At 40.8% G+C, this 17,011-nt stretch overlaps 1 protein-coding gene and 1 non-coding gene across 2 annotated transcripts in view; one reads left to right on the top strand and one right to left on the bottom strand.

Moving 5' to 3' along the window:
• Positions 1 to 17,011, top strand: part of Ddb2 (damage specific DNA binding protein 2) — a 47,443-nt gene that overhangs the window by 24,813 nt on the left and 5,619 nt on the right. Inside the window, exon 5 of the mRNA XM_012948468.2 lies at positions 16,101 to 16,246. Coding sequence (XP_012803922.2) covers positions 16,101 to 16,246 — 146 coding nt within the window. The remainder of the gene's footprint in view (positions 1 to 16,100; positions 16,247 to 17,011) is intronic.
• LOC123458122 lies at positions 15,235 to 15,341 on the bottom strand. The gene has a single exon (XR_006635421.1). It is a non-coding gene; the product is annotated as a U6 spliceosomal RNA (small nuclear RNA).

Genomic DNA, 17,011 nt, shown 5'->3' with positions numbered 1-17,011 from the left:
CTAAGAGGGAAATTTATAGCTTTAAGTGCCAATATTAAGAAATTAGAAAGGTCTCAAGTAAATGACCTAATGCTTCACTTTAAAGCCTTGGAAAAAGAAGAACAAGGCAAACCTCAAGTCAGCAGATGAGAAGAAATATTAAAGAATAGGGCAGAAATTAATGAAATAGAAACCAAAAAAAAATCCAAAGAATCAATGAAATAAAGAGTTGGTTCTTTGAAAGGATAAACAAGATTGATAAACCCTTAGCAAATCTGACCAAAAGAAAGAAGAGACAAAAATTAATAAAATTAGAGAAGAAAAAGGCAGCATCACAGTAGATACCACAGAAATTTAAAAAATGATAGGGGGCATACTATAAAAACATATATTCCACTAAGTATGAAAATCTGAAAGAAACGGATGACTTCCTTGATTTATATGACCTACCTAAATTAAATCAAGATGAGATTAATCACTTAAATAGACCTATAACAAATATGGAGATCCAAACAGTTATCAAAAACTCCCAACTAAAAAAAGTCCAGGCCCAGATAGATTCACTGGTGAATTTTACCAGACCATAGGGAAGAACTAACACCAGTGCTTCTTAAGCTTTTCCATAAAAAGAAAAAGAAGGAATCCTACCAAACTCCTTCTATGAATCCAGAATCATCCTGATACCAAAACCAGGCAAAGACAGAACAAAAAAGAAAATTACAGACCAATCTCCCTCATGAACATAGATGTAAAAATTCTCAACAAAATATTGCAAACAGAATACAAGAATATATCAGAAAGATCATTCACCCTGGCCAAGTCGGCTTTATCCCAGAGATGCAGGGATGGTTCAACATATACAAATCGATAAATGTAATTCATTATATAAATGGATTGAAGGGCAAAATCCCATGATCATCTCATTAGATGCAGAGAAAGCGTTTGACAAAATCCAACATCCCTTCATGATAAAAGTCCTACAGAGACTAGTAATAGAAGGAACATGTCTCAATATAATAAAGGCTATTTATGACAAGCCTAAGCCAACATATTACTAAATGGGGAAAAACTGGAAGTTTTTTCACTAATATCAGGAATAATACAAGGGTGTCCACTGTTCCCACTTTTCTTAGCCATAGCAATAAGGCAAGAGACACACATAAAAGGTATACAAATTGGAAAGGAAATCAGGTTATCATTATTTGCAGATGGCATGATTCTATACATAAAGGACCCTACAGACTGTACCACCAAACTGTTCAGAACTGATAAACACCTATAGCCATATAGAAGGACACAAAATAAGTACACAGAAATCATTAGCCTTCCTACATGCTAACAACAAACACACAGAGGATGAAATCAGAGAATCACTCCCATTTACAATAGCATCCATAAGAAAAAGAGGTAAAAAAAACACCTTGGAATAATCCTAACCAAGGAAGTGGAGGATCTCTATAATGCAAACTTTAATAAAACATTCAAGTGAGAAATTGGAAAAGACACTAGGAAATGGAAAAACATCCCTTGTTCTTGGATTGGAAGAATCAATATTGTGAAAATGGCAATCTTGCCAAAAATAATCTGCACATTTAATGCAATCCCCATCAGAATTCCAATGTCAGTCTTCATGGAAATAGAAAAAAACAATCCAAAAATTCACTTGGTATCACAAAAAAAATCTCGAATATCTAAAACAATACTGAGCAACAGAAATAAGGCCAGTGGTATCACCATACCTGATTTTAACCTATACTACAGAGCCATAGTAACAAAAACAGCATGGCACTGGCACAAAAGCAGACATGCAGATCAATGAAACAGAATAGAGGATCCAGATGTAAGTCCAGGTAGCTATAGCCACCTGATCTTCAACAAAAATGCTAAAAAATACTCAGTGGAGAAGACAGCCTCTTCAGCAAATGGTGCTGGGAAAACTGGATATGTATCTGTAGAAGGATGACAACAGAGTCTTCTCTCTCCATGTATAAGAATTAGGTCTAAATGGATTAAAGACCTTAACATCAGACCTGAAACTGAAACTGCTAGAGGAATAAGTAGGGGAAACCCTTCAACATATTGGTCTTGGCAAAGACTTTCTGAATATAACCCCAATTGCTCAGGCAATAAAACCACAGTTTAACCACTGGGACCTCAAGAAATTACAAAGATTTTGTACTGCAAAGGACACTGTGAATAAAGCAAAGGGACAACCTACAGAATGGGAAAAAATCTTTGCCAGATATACATATGATACATATGTATCACATATACATATGATAGAGGATTAATATCTAGGATATACAAAGAACTCAAAAATTAGGCAAACAACCAAAATAAAAAATGGGCTATAGAGCTAAATAGAGTGTTCTCAAAAGAAGAAATACAGATGGTATATAATCATCTAAAAAAATGTTCTACATCCCTGGTTATTAGGGAAATGCAGATTAAAACTATGTTTAGATTCCATCTCCTGTTTAATTGGCTACCATCATGAAAACAAATGACCATAAATGCTAACGAGGCTGCTGTAAAAGAGAAACCCTTTACACTGTTGGTGGGAATGCAGTCTGGTCCAGCCATTGTGGAAATCAGTGTGGAGGTTCCTAAGACAGCTAAAAATAGATCTATCTTATTACCCAGTTACAGCACTCCTAGGGCACATATCCTAAGGACTCATCTTATTACCTTAGAGATACATGTTTATTGCCAGTAAATCCACAATAGATGAGAAATGGAACCAGCCTAGATGTCCCTCAACTGAAGAGTGGAAAATGAAGATATGGCACATTTATACAATGGAGTTCTACTCAGCAGTAAAGAAAAATGAACTTAGGAAATTTACAGGAAAATGGATCTGGAAAGGATTATACTAAGTGAGGTAATCCAGGCCCAGAAAACCAAGTCACATGTTCTCTAATATGTGGATCCTAGCTACAGATGATTGGACTTCTGTGTGAGTAAGAAGAAAACTCTGTAGCAAAGACCAGTAAACTAGAAAAGAGGTATAAAGGGAATAGAAAGAGGGGAGGGGTACTTAATAGGATGGTATTGCATATATGTAAGTAGAAGAATAATTTAATGGGGTTGAGAAGGCCCAAGTGAGGTCGGGGGAAGAGACTGAGTAAAGGAAAGGTGGAGGGAGGGCTAATAAAAATCTAAGAGGATATAAATAAATCATTTGGAAACCTACTTTTTGGAGAACGGAACACTCAGGTGCCATAGATTGTTATTAGAAAATTTGCAGCCGGGCGTGGTGGCGCATGCCTTTAATCCCAGCACTCGGGAGGCAGAGGTAGGAGAATCGCAGTGAGTTCAAGGCCACCCTGAGACTCCATAGTGAATTCCAGGTCAGCCTGGACTAGAGTGAGACCCTACCTCGAAAAACCAAAAAAAAAAAAAATTTTTTTTTTTTCAGTGTCAGGGATGGGATACCTGCCAATGAGTTTTTGGCCATGGAGGTCCTTGATGCCTCCAAAATACTACAGGCCATTGCCAAGGCCCTTAGTTTCCCACCAGGAATAGATGGTAAGAGTCTATTGCTGAAGACTCCACACACCTGGGCTGCAAGGTCACTGAGAAATCCTGCTGGAACTGAGCTGAAAACCTTCTCCATGTAGGCCAGCTGATAGAAAATTGGAAAGCCACGCTGCATGCAGCTCAATGGGAGAGAGAGAAATCATCAGTGAAGATACTCAGCAGTGGACCCTACAAGCCTAATATTTGGCCAGCCAGGTGCAATAGTAGCACGTCTGTCATGGGGGAACCAACAGCCTTCCAATTGGACTAGAGGCCCACTCCATGGGAGGGAATACATCCCTGATACTGAAAACCTACAACAGGGATAGTCATGAGCCCTAGGGGTATAACGTCTGCTGCTGTCTGGCTAAATGTTTATACTGTGTTCATCAAACTGCCCAGTAAGCACATCTCTTAATGTTCATACCTGTATATTTATGCTACTCTCACTTTTGGTAGAGAAGCTTCTATTTTCAGATAGCAGTGACCTTGGGATGACTCATAAGGCATTATGGTGCTGAAAAGACGTGAGAGGAGTGCTCAGCACTGCAATAGCTATTACACCTTCTAAGGCTCAGTGTCCATTGCAGAAGAGGTGGCAGAAAGAATGTAAGAGCCAAAGGAAGGGTAGGACTCCTTACAACGTGCTCCCTCCAGATACAAAATGACCTGGAAATCCATGATCTCACAGTGCCTGACGCTACCTACACAAAACCATTATAATAGGAGGAAAAGATCATGACATCAAAATAAAAAGAGAAACTGATTGAGATGGGTGGGGATATGGAGAATGGACTTTCAAAGGGGAAAGTGGGGGGAGGAAGGCCATTACCATGGGATATTGTTTATAATCATGGAAGTTCTTAATAAAAAATATAAATTAGCCGGGCATGGTGGCACACGCCTTTAATCCCAGCACTCGGGAGGCAGAGGTAGGAGGATCGCCATGGGTTCAAGGCCACCCTGAGAGTACAGAGTTAATTCCAGGTTAGCCTGCACCAGAGTGAAACCCTACCTCGAAAAACAAAACAAAACAAAAAAATATAAATTAATTTTAAAAAGTCCTTGGATTGAGTTTGTTAATGTTACATAGATTCCCCACCCCCACCCCCGCCGCAAGGTAGTGTCTCTAGCCCAGGCTGATCTAGTACTCACTCTAACAGGCTAGCCCCTTCAACTCATGGAGATCCTCCTACCTCTGTCTCCCAAGTGCTGAGATTAGAGGTGTGTACCACTGTGTCTGGCTGCATAGAATATTTTGAAATTTTTATTTATTTATTTTGTTGACAGAAAAAGAGGGAGAGGAGACAGAGAGAGGGAGAATGAGTGGGCGCACCAGGGCCTCCAGCCACTGCACATGAACTCTAGACACATGTGCCCCTTAATGTATCTGGCCAAAGTGGGTCCTGGGGAATCTAACTTGGGTCCTTTGGCTTTGCAGGCAAGCGCTTTAACTGCTAAGCCATCCCTCCAGCCCTGCATAGAATTTTTTTTTTTTCTTTTTTGGTTTTTCGAGGTAGGGTCTCACTCTAGCCCAGGCTGACCTGGAATTCACTATGGAGTCTCAGGATGGTCTCGAACTCATAGCAATCCTCCTACCTCTGCCTCCTGAGTGCTGGGATTAAAGGCATGCGCCACCACGCCCGGCTTTTGCATAGAATTTTTTACAAAGAGATTTAGCAACTTTATTATTTGTGTGTGTATGTATATGTATGATGTGTGTATATATGGGTGCCAGGGTGCACATGTGGAAGTCAAAGGACAACCTCAGAGTTTTTCTTTCCTTTTACCTTCATTAAAAATAAATATTTATTGATATTCACAAGGAGGAGAGAGAGAGAGAGGATGAATGATAATGGGCACACCAGGGCCTCCTGCCAATGCTAATAAACTCCAGACACACATACCACTTTGTATATCTTTCAGTTACTACTGGGGAATTGAACCCAGGCCATCAGGCTTTGTAAGGAAGTACTTTTAACCATCTCTAACCCCCACCTTTTTTTTTTTTCTTTTCTTTTTTTTTTTTTTTTTATTAACATTTTCCATGATTATAAAATATAACCCATGGTAATTCCTTCCCTCCCCACCCCCACACTTTCCCGTTTGAATTTCCATTCTCCATCATATTATCTCCCCATTACAATCATTGTAATTACATATATACAATATCAACCTATTAAGTATCCTCCTCCCTTCCTTTCTCCACCCTTTATGTCTCCTTTTCAACTTACTGGCCTCTGCTACTAAGTATTTTCATTCTCACGCAAAAGCTCGATCATCTGTAGCTAGGATGCACATATGAGAGAGAACATGTGGCGCTTGGCTTTCTGGGCCTGGGTTACCTGACTTAGTATAATACTTTCCAGGTCCATCCATTTTTCTGCAAATTTCATAACTTCATTTTTCTTTACCGCTGAGTAGAACTCCATTGTATAAATGTACCACATCTTCATTATCCACTCATCTGTTGAGGGACATCTAGGCTGGTTCCATTTCCCAGCTATTATAAATTGGGCAGCAATAAACATGGTTGAGCATGTACTTCTAAGGAAATGAGATGAGTCCTTTGGATATATGCCTAGGAGCGCTATAGCTGGGTCATATGGTAGATCAATCTCTAGCTGCTTTAGGAACCTCCACACTGTTTTCCACAATGGCTGGACCAGATTGCATTCCCACCAGCAGTGCAGAAGGGTTCCTTTTTTTCCACATCCCCGCCAACATTTATGATCATTTGTTTTCATGATGGTGGCCAATCTGACAGGAGTGAGATGGAATCTCAATGTAGTTTTTTTTTTTTTAATTTTTATTAACATTTTCCATGATTATAAAATATATCCCATGGTAATTCCCTCCCTCCCCACCCCCACACTTTCCCGTTTGAAATTCCATTCTCCATCATATTACCTCCCCATTACAATCATTGTAATTACATATATACAATATCAACCTATTAAGTATCCTCCTCCCTTCCTTTCTCCACCCTTTATGTCTCCTTTTCAACTTACTGGCCTCTGCTACTAAGTATTTTCATTCTCACACAGAAGCCCAGTCATCTGTAGCTAGGATCCCCATATGAGAGAGAACATGTGGCGCTTGGCTTTCTGGGCCTGGGTTACCTGACTTAGTATAATACTTTCCAGGTCCATCCATTTTTCTGCAAATTTCATAACTTCATTTTTCTTTACCGCTGAGTAGAACTCCATTGTATAAATGTACCACATCTTCATTATCCACTCATCTGTTGAGGGACATCTAGGCTGGTTCCATTTCCCAGCTATTATAAATTGAGCAGCAATAAACATGGTTGAGCATGTACTTCTAAGGAAATGAGATGAGTCCTTTGGATATATGCCTAGGAGTGCTATAGCTGGGTCATATGGTAGATCAATCTCTAGCTGCTTTAGGAACCTCCACACTGTTTTCCACAATGGCTGGACCAGATTGCATTCCCACCAGCAGTGCAGAAGGGTTCCTTTTTTTCCACATCCCCGCCAACATTTATGATCATTTGTTTTCATGATGGTGGCCAATCTGACAGGAGTGAGATGGAATCTCAATGTAGTTTTAATCTGCATTTCCCTGATGACTAGTGACGTAGAACATTTTTTTAGATGCTTATATGCCATTCGTATTTCTTCCTTTGAGAACTCTCTATTTAGCTCCTTAGCCCATTTTTTGATTGGCTTGTTTGATTCCTTATTATTTAACTTTTTGAGTTCTTTGTATATCCTAGATATTAATCCTCTATCAGATATATAGCTGGTGAAGATTTTTTCCCATTCTGTAGGTTGCCTCTTTGCTTTTTTCACTGTGTCCTTTGCGGTGCAAAATCTTTGTAATTTCATTAGGTCCCAGTGGTTAATCTGTGGTTTTATTGCCTGAGCAATTGGGGTTGTATTCAGAAAGTCATTGCCAAGACCAATATGTTGAAGGGTTTCCCCTACTTTTTCCTCTAGCAGTTTCAAAGTTTCCGGTCTGATGTTAAGGTCTTTAATCCATTTGGACTTAATTTTTGTGCATGGCGAGAGAGAAGAATCTATTTTCATCCTTCTGCAGATATTTATCCAGTTTTCAAAACACCATTTGCTGAAGAGGCTGTCTCTTCTCCAATGAGTATTTTTGGCATTTTTATCGAATATCAGGTGGCTATAGCTACTTGGGCTTACATCTGGGTCTTCTATTCTGTTCCACTGATCTACATGTCTGTTTTTGTGCCAGTACCATGCTGTTTTTGTTACTATGGCTCTGTAGTATAGGTTAAAATCAGGTATGGTGATACCACCAGCCTCTTTTTTGTTGCTCAGTATTATTTTAGATATTCGAGGTTTTTTGTGATTCCAAATGAATTTTTGGATTGTTTTTTCTATTTCCATGAAGAAAGCCTTTGGAATTTTGATGGGGATTGCATTAAATGTGTAGATTGCTTTAGGTAAGATTGCCATTTTCACGATATTGATTCTTCCAATCCAGGAACAAGGGATGTTTTTCCACTTTCTAGTGTCTTCTGCAATTTCTCGCTTGAGTGTTTTAAAGTTCTCATTGTATAAGTTCTTTACTTCCTTGGTTAGGTTTATTCCAAGGTATTTTATTTTTTTGGATGCAATTGTGAATGGGAGTGATTCTCTGATTTCATCCTCTGTGTGTTTGTTGTTAGCATATACGAAGGCTACTGATTTCTGTGTATTTATTTTGTATCCTGCTACATTGCTGTAGGTTTTGATCAGCTCTAACAGCTTGCTAGTAGACTCTTTAGGGTCCTTTATGTATAGAATCATGTCATCTGCAAATAATGATAACTTGATTTCTTCCTTTCCAATTTGTATCCCTTTTATGTGTGTCTCTTGCCTTATTGCTATGGCTAAGACTTCCAAAACTATATTAAATAGTAGTGGGGACAGTGGACACCCTTGTCTTGTTCCTGATTTTAGTGGAAAAGCTTCCAGTTTTTCCCCATTTAGTACTATGTTGGCTGTAGGCTTGTCATAAATAGCCTTTATTATAGTGAGATATGTTCCTTCTATTCCCAGTCTCTGTAGGACTTTTATCATGAAGGGATGTTGGATTTTGTCAAATGCTTTCTCTGCATCTAATGAGATGATCATGTGATTTTTGTCCTTCAACCCGTTTATGTAATGTATTACATTTATAGATTTGCGTATGTTGAACCATCCCTGCATCTCTGGGATAAAGCCTACTTGGTCAGGGTGAATGATCTTTTTGATATACTCTTGTATTCTGTTTGCCAATATTTTGTTGAGAATTTTTGCATCTATGTTCATGAGGAAGATTGGTCTGTAATTTTCTTTTTTTGTTCTATCTTTGCCTGGTTTTGGTATCAGGGTGATGCTGGCCTCATAGAAGGAGTTTGGTAGAATTCCTTCTTTTTCTATTTCCTGGAAAAGCTTAAGAAGCAATGGTGTTAGCTCTTCCTTAAAAGTCTGGTAAAATTCAGCAGTGAATCCATCCGGGCCTGGGCTTTTTTTAGTTGGGAGATTATTGATAACTGTTCGGATCTCCATGTTTGTTATAGGTCTATTTAAGTGATTAATCTCATTTTGATTTAATTTAGGTAGGTCATATAGATCAAGGAAATCATCCATTTCTTTCAGATTTTCATACTTTGTGGAGTATATGCTTTTATAGTATGTCCCTATGATTTTTTGAATTTCTCTGGAATCTGTTGTGATGTTACCTTGTTCATCTCTGATTTTATTAATTTGTGTCTCTTCTCTCTTTCTTTTGGTCAGATTTGCTAAGGGTTTATCAATCTTGTTTATCCTTTCAAAGAACCAACTCTTTGTTTCATTAATTCTTTGGATTGTTCTTTTTGTTTCTATTTCATTAATTTCTACCCTAATCTTTATTATTTCTTCCCGTCTACTAATTTTTGGTTTGCCTTGTTCTTCTTTTTCCAAGGCTTTAAGGCGAAGCATTAGGTCGTTTACTTGCGACCTTTCTAATTTCTTAATATAGGCACTTAAGGCTATAAATTTACCTCTTAGAACTGCCTTCATTGTGTCCCAGAGATTTTGGTATGTTGTGTTCTCATTATCATTTGACTCTATAAATTTTTTGATTTCCTTTTTGATTTCTTCATTGACCCACTCATCATTTAGTAGTGTATTGTTTAGTTTCCATGATTTTGTGTATGCTCTATAGCCTTTCTTGCTACTGATTTGTAGTTTAATTCCATTGTGGTCAGATAGAATGCAAGGAATTATTTCAATTTTCCTGAATTTGTTAAGATTTGCTTTGTGTCCTAATATATGGTCTATTTTAGAGAATGTTCCATGTGCTGCTGAAAAGAATGTATATTCTGCAGCCTTTGGATGAAATGTCCTGTATATATCTGTTAGGTCCATTCCTTCTATGACCTCATTTAGTCCAGATGCCTCTCTGTTTATTCTTTCCCTGGATGACCTTTCAATTGATGAGAGTGGGGTGTTAAAGTCACCCACCACCACTGTGTTTGGTGTTATCTGTGACCTTAGTTCTAGTAGTGTTTGTTTGACGAATCTGGGAGCCCCCATGTTAGGTGCATATATGTTTAGGATTGTAATGTCCTCCTGTTGGAGTGTGCCCTTAATCAATATAAAGTGACCTTCCTTATCTTTCTTGACTAACGTCGGACTAAAGTCTACCCTGTCTGATATTAGGATAGCAACCCCTGCTTGTTTTGTAGGCCCATTTGCTTGAAACACCATCTTCCAACCTTTCACCCTAAGATAATGTCTATCCTTTGTAGAAAGGAGAGTTTCTTGGAGACAACAAATTGTAGGATCCTGCTTTTTAACCCAGTCTGCAAATCTATGTCTTTTCGTTTGGGGCATTGAGACCGTTGATATTAAGAGATATTATTGAAAGGTGTGTATTTATGTTTGCCATTTTTGTGTGTGTGTGTGTGTGTTATTGGTTCTACCTGTGCTCTCTTCTGTTAACTGGTATTTGAGTATAGCTTGTTTTTTCTAGGTTCCTTATATGTGTGCTTTTCCTTTTGTTCAGCATGGAGGATTCTATCAAGTATTTTCTGTAGAGCTGGTTTTGTCTTCAAATACTCCTTTAACCTGCTTTTGTCATGGAATGTCTTTATTTCTCCATCTATTTGAATGGATAACTTTGCAGGATAAAGTAACCTTGGTTGACAGTTGTTATCTTTCAGAACTTGGAATATATCACTCCAAGCCCTTCTGGCTTTAAAAGTTTGTGTTGAATAATCTGCTGTAATCCTTATGGGCTTGCTTTTGTAGGTAACTTGATTTTTCTCTCTAACTGCTTTCAATATTTTTTCTTTGGTTTGTGTGTTTGGAAGTTTGATTATAATGTGGCGAGGAGAGGTTCTTTCTGGGTTTTGTCTGGCTGGGGTTCTAAAGGCTTCCTGTATCTGTATTGGCACCTCTTTCCCAATTTGGGGGAAATTTTCCTCTATGATTTTGTTGAAGATGCCTACTATGCCTCTGGAGTGGAGTTCTTCTCCTTCTACTATGCCCTGAATTCTTATATTGGATCTTTTCATAGTGTCCCGAATATCTTGAAATTCCCACTCATACTTTTCTATAAGTTTGTCTTTCTCTTTGTTGGACTGCATTAGGTCTGCCACCTGGTCTTCTAGCTTAGATATTCTGTCCTCTCCCTCACCCATCCTACTGGTGAGATTTTCTACAGAGTTTTTTATTTCATTAACTGTGTTCTTCATTGCTAGTAATTCTGACTGGTTTTTCTTTATTATTTCTATTTCCCTATTTATGTCTTGTATTGCCTTCTTTATTTCATTAAATTGGTGTCCTGCCTCTTCTTTGATTCCTTTGATTTCCTCTTTGATTGTTTTCATGTGTTCTTTGACCTCTTTGAACATATTTATAATTATTCTTTTGAACTCTTTCTCAGGCATTTCCTCTAACTCTTTCTCACTGAAGGACATTTCTGATGCATTAATACTTTTAGGTGGATTTATATTGTCTTGCTTTTTAGTGTTTCTTGTGTTATAATGTATATATTTTTGCATCTTGGATTAAGTTAATGCTTGGATTTTCTAGCTAGCTGTGTATTCTTAGCTGTATCAATTGATTTGATGTAATATATTTTCAGGGTAGGACCTTAAGGTATTAGGTGTGGCTCTTAAGACTCTCAGAGTATCTACAAAGATGTTCTTAGGGGTTGAGTTTCCCTGCTATAGGAGTATTCAAGCAGGCTGAGTGGAATAAAATACAGGTAGATTCTAAAATTTAACTAAACACTGTACACATTCAATCAAAAACAGCCCCGAGTATGTATGCAAGAGTAGTTATTATAATGACCAGGTCCTCTATCAACAAAGAGGTTTAGATTTCTGGTCTGTTGAGGGATCCAAGTCAGCTTGTGACCAAGTGAGACCCTTCCCTGGTGCAATCCCAGTTACCTTGGGTGATTTTGGTCTCAGTCAAGTTGCTGCCTGGGTCGTCGGGCTGCTGTTCTGATTTCTGGAGCTGGGCACTTGCTTTTCCTATGGGGCAAACCGAGCCGCTGCTGCTGCCTCTGCTGCTGCCGTAGCTGCCACCACCGGAGCCTCCACCGCTGCTGAAGCTGCCGCTGCCATGTCCACCGCCGCTGCTCCCCCCGAAGCCGCTGCTGCGGGATCTGCCGCCGCTGCCGCTCCTGGGTCCACTGCTGCTGGGGCCGCTGGTACCGGTGCTGGAGCCGCTGAAGTTGCTGCCGAACTCTGCTCCTGCTTGGGTCCCGCTGTCAGCCCAAGTTGGCGCGGCCTGGTCCCGGGCCGCTGCTGTGTTCGCTGGAGCTGGGCTCAGGCGGTGGGGGAGGGGAGGGAGCCGCAGCTGCTCTGGTTGTATCGCTGTTCCACGTGTGCTTTTACCTTGCGGTCTGCTCCTCCCTCCGCTGCTCGCTGCCGCTCTCCCCTCACGTTTCCCGAGTTGCGGAGAGCGCGGTGAAAAAGTAGGTTTTTATACGACTTTCATGCCCTCTTAGATTTTGCTTAGTGCTCCCTCCACCTTTCCTTTACTCTTGACCTCATTTAGGCTTTTCACCCCCAGTAATCTGTTCTTCTACTTACATATATACAATACCATCCGCTTAAGTCCCTGCTCCCTTCCTTTCTGTTTCCTTTCTGTTCCATTTCTAGCTTACTGGCCTCTGCTACTGAATTTTATTCACATAGAAGTCCAATCACTTGTAGCTAGGATCCACATATGAGAGAGAACATGTGACGTTTTACTTTCTGGACTTGGGTTACCTCACTATGTATAATCCTTTCTAAATTCATCCACTTCCCTGCAAATTTCATTTTTATTTACTGCTGAATAGAACTCCATTGTGTAAATGTACCACATCTTCATTATCCACTTATCAGTTGCGGGACATCTAGGCTGCTTCCATTTCCTAGAGCAGCAATAAACATGGTTGAGCAAGTATCTCTAAGGTAGTGAGACAAGTCCTTAGGATATATGCCTAGGAGTGCTATAGCTGGGTCATGTGGTAAATCTATGTTTAGCTGTCTCAGGAACCTCCACAGTAATTTCCACAATGATGGTACCAGATTGCATTCCCACCAACAGTGTATTTGGGTTCCTGTTTTTCTATATCCTCAACAGCATTTGTTGTCATTTTTTTCTTGATGGTAGCCATTCTGAAAAGAGTGAGATAGAATCTCAAAGTAGTTTTAATTAGCATTTCCCTGATGGTTTTTTTGTTTTGTTTTGTTTTGTTTTTAATGCAAGACAGAGAGTGAGAGAGAGAATGGGTACACAGGACCTTTAGCTGCTGGAGAGATGGCTTAGCAGTTAAGGCGTTTGCCAAAGGACCTAGGTTCAATTCCCCAGGACCCACATAAGCAGGTGCACATGGTGGCACATGTGTCTGGAGCTCCTTTACAGCAGCTGGAGGCCCTGGCATGCCCATCCCCTCTCTCCCTCTCTGTCTGCCTTTCTGTCTCAAATAAATAATAATCAAAATTTTACTATAACTTGTTCTAAGCTTAATTAAACTTGAAAAAGTTAATAAATTATGTGAAAAAAAACAGGAGGCCAGGTGTGGTGATGCACGCCTTTAATAGCAGTTCTTGGGAGGCAGAAGTAGGAGGATCACTGAGTTTGAGGCCACCCTGAGTCTACATAGTGAATTTAAGCTCAGCCTGGGCTAGAGTGAGACCCTGCCTTGATGCTGGAGCCCATACATGGGATCAAAATGCACCCCAAAATGAGGTGGGTGTCAGTGTGGGTGGTGTCAAGAGTGGTAGCTTAACAATAAAGTCAGAGCCCAGATTGGGCAAGGGGAGCATCTGTACAAGCAGGGTTGAGGGAAAGACAGCTGTGATAGTGTGGTATCATGTCCTACATGAGTGACACTTGGTCAGCTGGTGGGAGCAGGGGCTTGACAGGTCATGGGCACTGGTTCCAGTGTGTATTTGAGTTAGTTAAGTGCCTGTTATATGGGAGGATTTGTCCAGATGTAGAGGCTGCATAGCACAGCATAAGGAAGAAATAGAGAAAGAGCCTTTGGATTTACCAAATTCTTAAATCAGTACCTGGATATAAAAAGGTTACCTCCTAGATGGTATAATGATTACTTCCCTCCCTCTAGTGGTTTGTTTATTTAGACAGGGTCTCATGTAGCCCAGTCTGGTCTCTCTCTACATAACTAAGGATGACCTTGCAGTTTTAAATTTTATTTATTAGAGAGAGAGAGAGAGCCAGAGAAAGAGGTAGAGAGAGAGAATGGGTGCACCAGGGCCTTTAGCTGCTGCAAACAAACTCCAGATGTGTGTGCCACCTTGTGTATCTGGCTTTTGTGGGTCCTGGAGATTTGAATCTGGGTCCTTTGACTTTGCAGGCAAGCACCTTAACTTCTAAGCCATCTCTCCAGCCCAACCTTGAAGATTTTTTATTTAATTTGATTATTTTATTTATTTGAGAGAGAATGGGCATGCCAGGGCCTCCAACTACTGCAAACAAATTCCATATAGATGCACCACCTTGTGCATCTAGCTTACATGGGTCCTGGGAAATCAAACCTAGCTCCTTTGGCTTTGCAAGCAAGCACCTTAACCACTGAGCCAACCCTTCAGCCCCTGACCTTGGAAGTTTTAATCCTCCTGCCTCGACCTCCCAAGTGCTGGGCTGACAGCTGTGCAACACCATGCCCTGTGTGTGTGCTACAGGAAAGCCAGCCTTGAGCTTTCGCATGTTAGGCAAGCAGTTTACAAACTGGGTACATCCCCAAGCCCAGCTTGCTTATTTTATTTATTTATTTATTTATTTTGGTTTTTCGAGGTAGGGTTTCACTCTAGCTCAGGCTGACCCGGAATTGTACAGTGTAATCTCAGGGTGGCCTCGAACTCACGGTGATCCTCCTACCTCTGCCTCCCAAGTGCTGGAATTAAAGGCATGCACCACCATGCACGGCTTCAGCTTATTTTTTTTTTAATTTTTTTTTAAACACAACTTTATTCTTTTTTTTTTTAATATTTTTATTTATTTATTTATTTGACAGCGACAGACACATAGAGAAAGACAGATAGAGGGAGAGAGAGAGAATGGGCGCGCCAGGGCTTCCAGCCTCTGCAAACGAACTCCAGACGCGTGCGCCCCCTCGTGCATCTGGCTAACGTGGGACCTGGGGAACCGAGCCTCGAACCGGGGTCCTTAGGCTTCACAGGCAAGCGCTTAACCGCTAAGCCATCTCTCCACCCCTTTTTTAAATTTTTTTTTAAATTTTTAAAAAAATTTTTTTTTATTTATTTGAAAAACTACGGAACGCTTCACGAATTTGCGTGTCATCCTTGCGCAGGGGCCATGCTAATCTTCTCTGTATTGTTCCAATTTTAGTATATGTGCTGCCGAAGTGAGCACAGCTTATTTATTTTTAAGAGAGAGAGAGGGAATGAGAGAATGGGCACGTTAGGGCTTCTTGTCACTGCAAATGAACCCCAGACACAAGCACCACTTTGAGCTTGAGGAAGTTTTATGGGGTGATAGATCTGTCCTACATCTTGACTTTGAAGGTGGTTATTCAAATCTGTGCACCTGTGGAAACTCATAGAACTGTGTATAAAAGTTATTCATATTTACTGTATCTTTTTTAAAATATAAAAGTCAAAGAGGAGCTGGAGAGATGGCTTAGTGGTTAAGGTGCTTGCCTGCAAAGCCAAAGGACCCAGGTTTGATTCCCCAGGTCCCACGTTAGCTAGATGCACATCATGGCACACGCATCAGAGTTCATTTGCAGTGGCTAGAGGCCCTGGCGTGCCCAATCTCTCTCTCTCTCTCCTTCTGGCTCTCTGTATCTAATAAATAAATGACAAAAGTCAAAGAACAGCTAGGCATGGTAGTGCACGCCTTTAATCGCACCACTCAGCAGGCAGAGGTAGGAGGATTGCTTTGAGTTCAAGGCCAGCCTGGAACTAGAGAGTGAGTTCCAGGTCAGCCTGGGCTAGAGTGAGACCTTACCTGAAAAAAAAAAAAAAAATCCTAGTGTCAGGTGTCAAAGCTGACCTGGCCCTGGTGCCAACTGACTGATGTGTCCTGCCCTGGGTGCAGTACGTGTATGTGGCCTGGCTCCTTGCTTCCTGGCCCCTCATCACTCACTGCCCTTTTCCTTCCTCGTGTTAGATTGGAGCTGGAGGGAGCATCACTGGGCTGAAGTTTAACCTTCTCAATACCAACCAGTTTTTTATCTCCTCAATGGAGGGAACAACTAGGCTGCAAGACTTTAAAGGCAACATTCTCCGGGTTTTTACCAGTTCAAACTCCTGCAAGTGAGTAGATTGACCAGAAATGGAAAGGGCTAAGGTGCAGTTCTGATGAGAGCGTCCTGATCTCATTTCTTTACCTAGGCCTGGCACAGGACGGAAAGGAAGGTGTTAGCCACTTTCCACTACTCCTCTTCCTCAAACTCTTTGACCACTCTGAACCTTGGTCTAGGTGGGTGAGTACTCTGCAAACGTGTTCTGGAGCCTCAGCCATTGTCCTCGAGGGAAGGGCTTAAGCCCTTCTGTTGCAGTCAGGTTCACATTGCTGTCAGGAAACACCCAACCAAGAGCAGCCTGTGAGGGGAAAAAAAGGTTATTTTGGCTTACAGACTCAAGGGGAAGCTCTGTGATGGCAGGGGCAAACGATGGCATGAGCAGAGGGTGGACATCACCCCCTGGCCAACATCAAACGGAAAACAGCTACAGGAGAGTGTGCGAAACACTGGCAAGAGGAAGCTGGCTATAACACCCATAAGCCTGCCTCCAACAATACACTGCCTCCAGGAGGCTTCAATTCCCAAATTACCATCAGCTGGAGCCCTTGCATTCAGAACACCCAAGTTTATGGGGGACACCTGAATCAAAGCACCACCCCTCCTGTAAGCCATGCTCATATTGGACTAGTCCTTGACTTTCCTAGGCCACTCAGAGTAGAGCGGGAGCTCTGCCAGTCTTATTGTCTTCCATTCAGTGAAGTTTTTTGCTTTTTTTTTTTTTTTAACATATTTATTTATTTGAGAGAGAGAAAGAGGCAGACAGAGAGAAAGAGAA

This window comes from Jaculus jaculus, chromosome 1 (genome assembly GCF_020740685.1).
Source record: "Jaculus jaculus isolate mJacJac1 chromosome 1, mJacJac1.mat.Y.cur, whole genome shotgun sequence".
In the NCBI taxonomy this organism is placed as follows: domain Eukaryota; kingdom Metazoa; phylum Chordata; class Mammalia; order Rodentia; family Dipodidae; genus Jaculus; species Jaculus jaculus.
The sequence above is the reverse complement of the archived record's forward strand: the minus strand, read 5'-3'. Positions and strand labels throughout refer to the sequence as shown.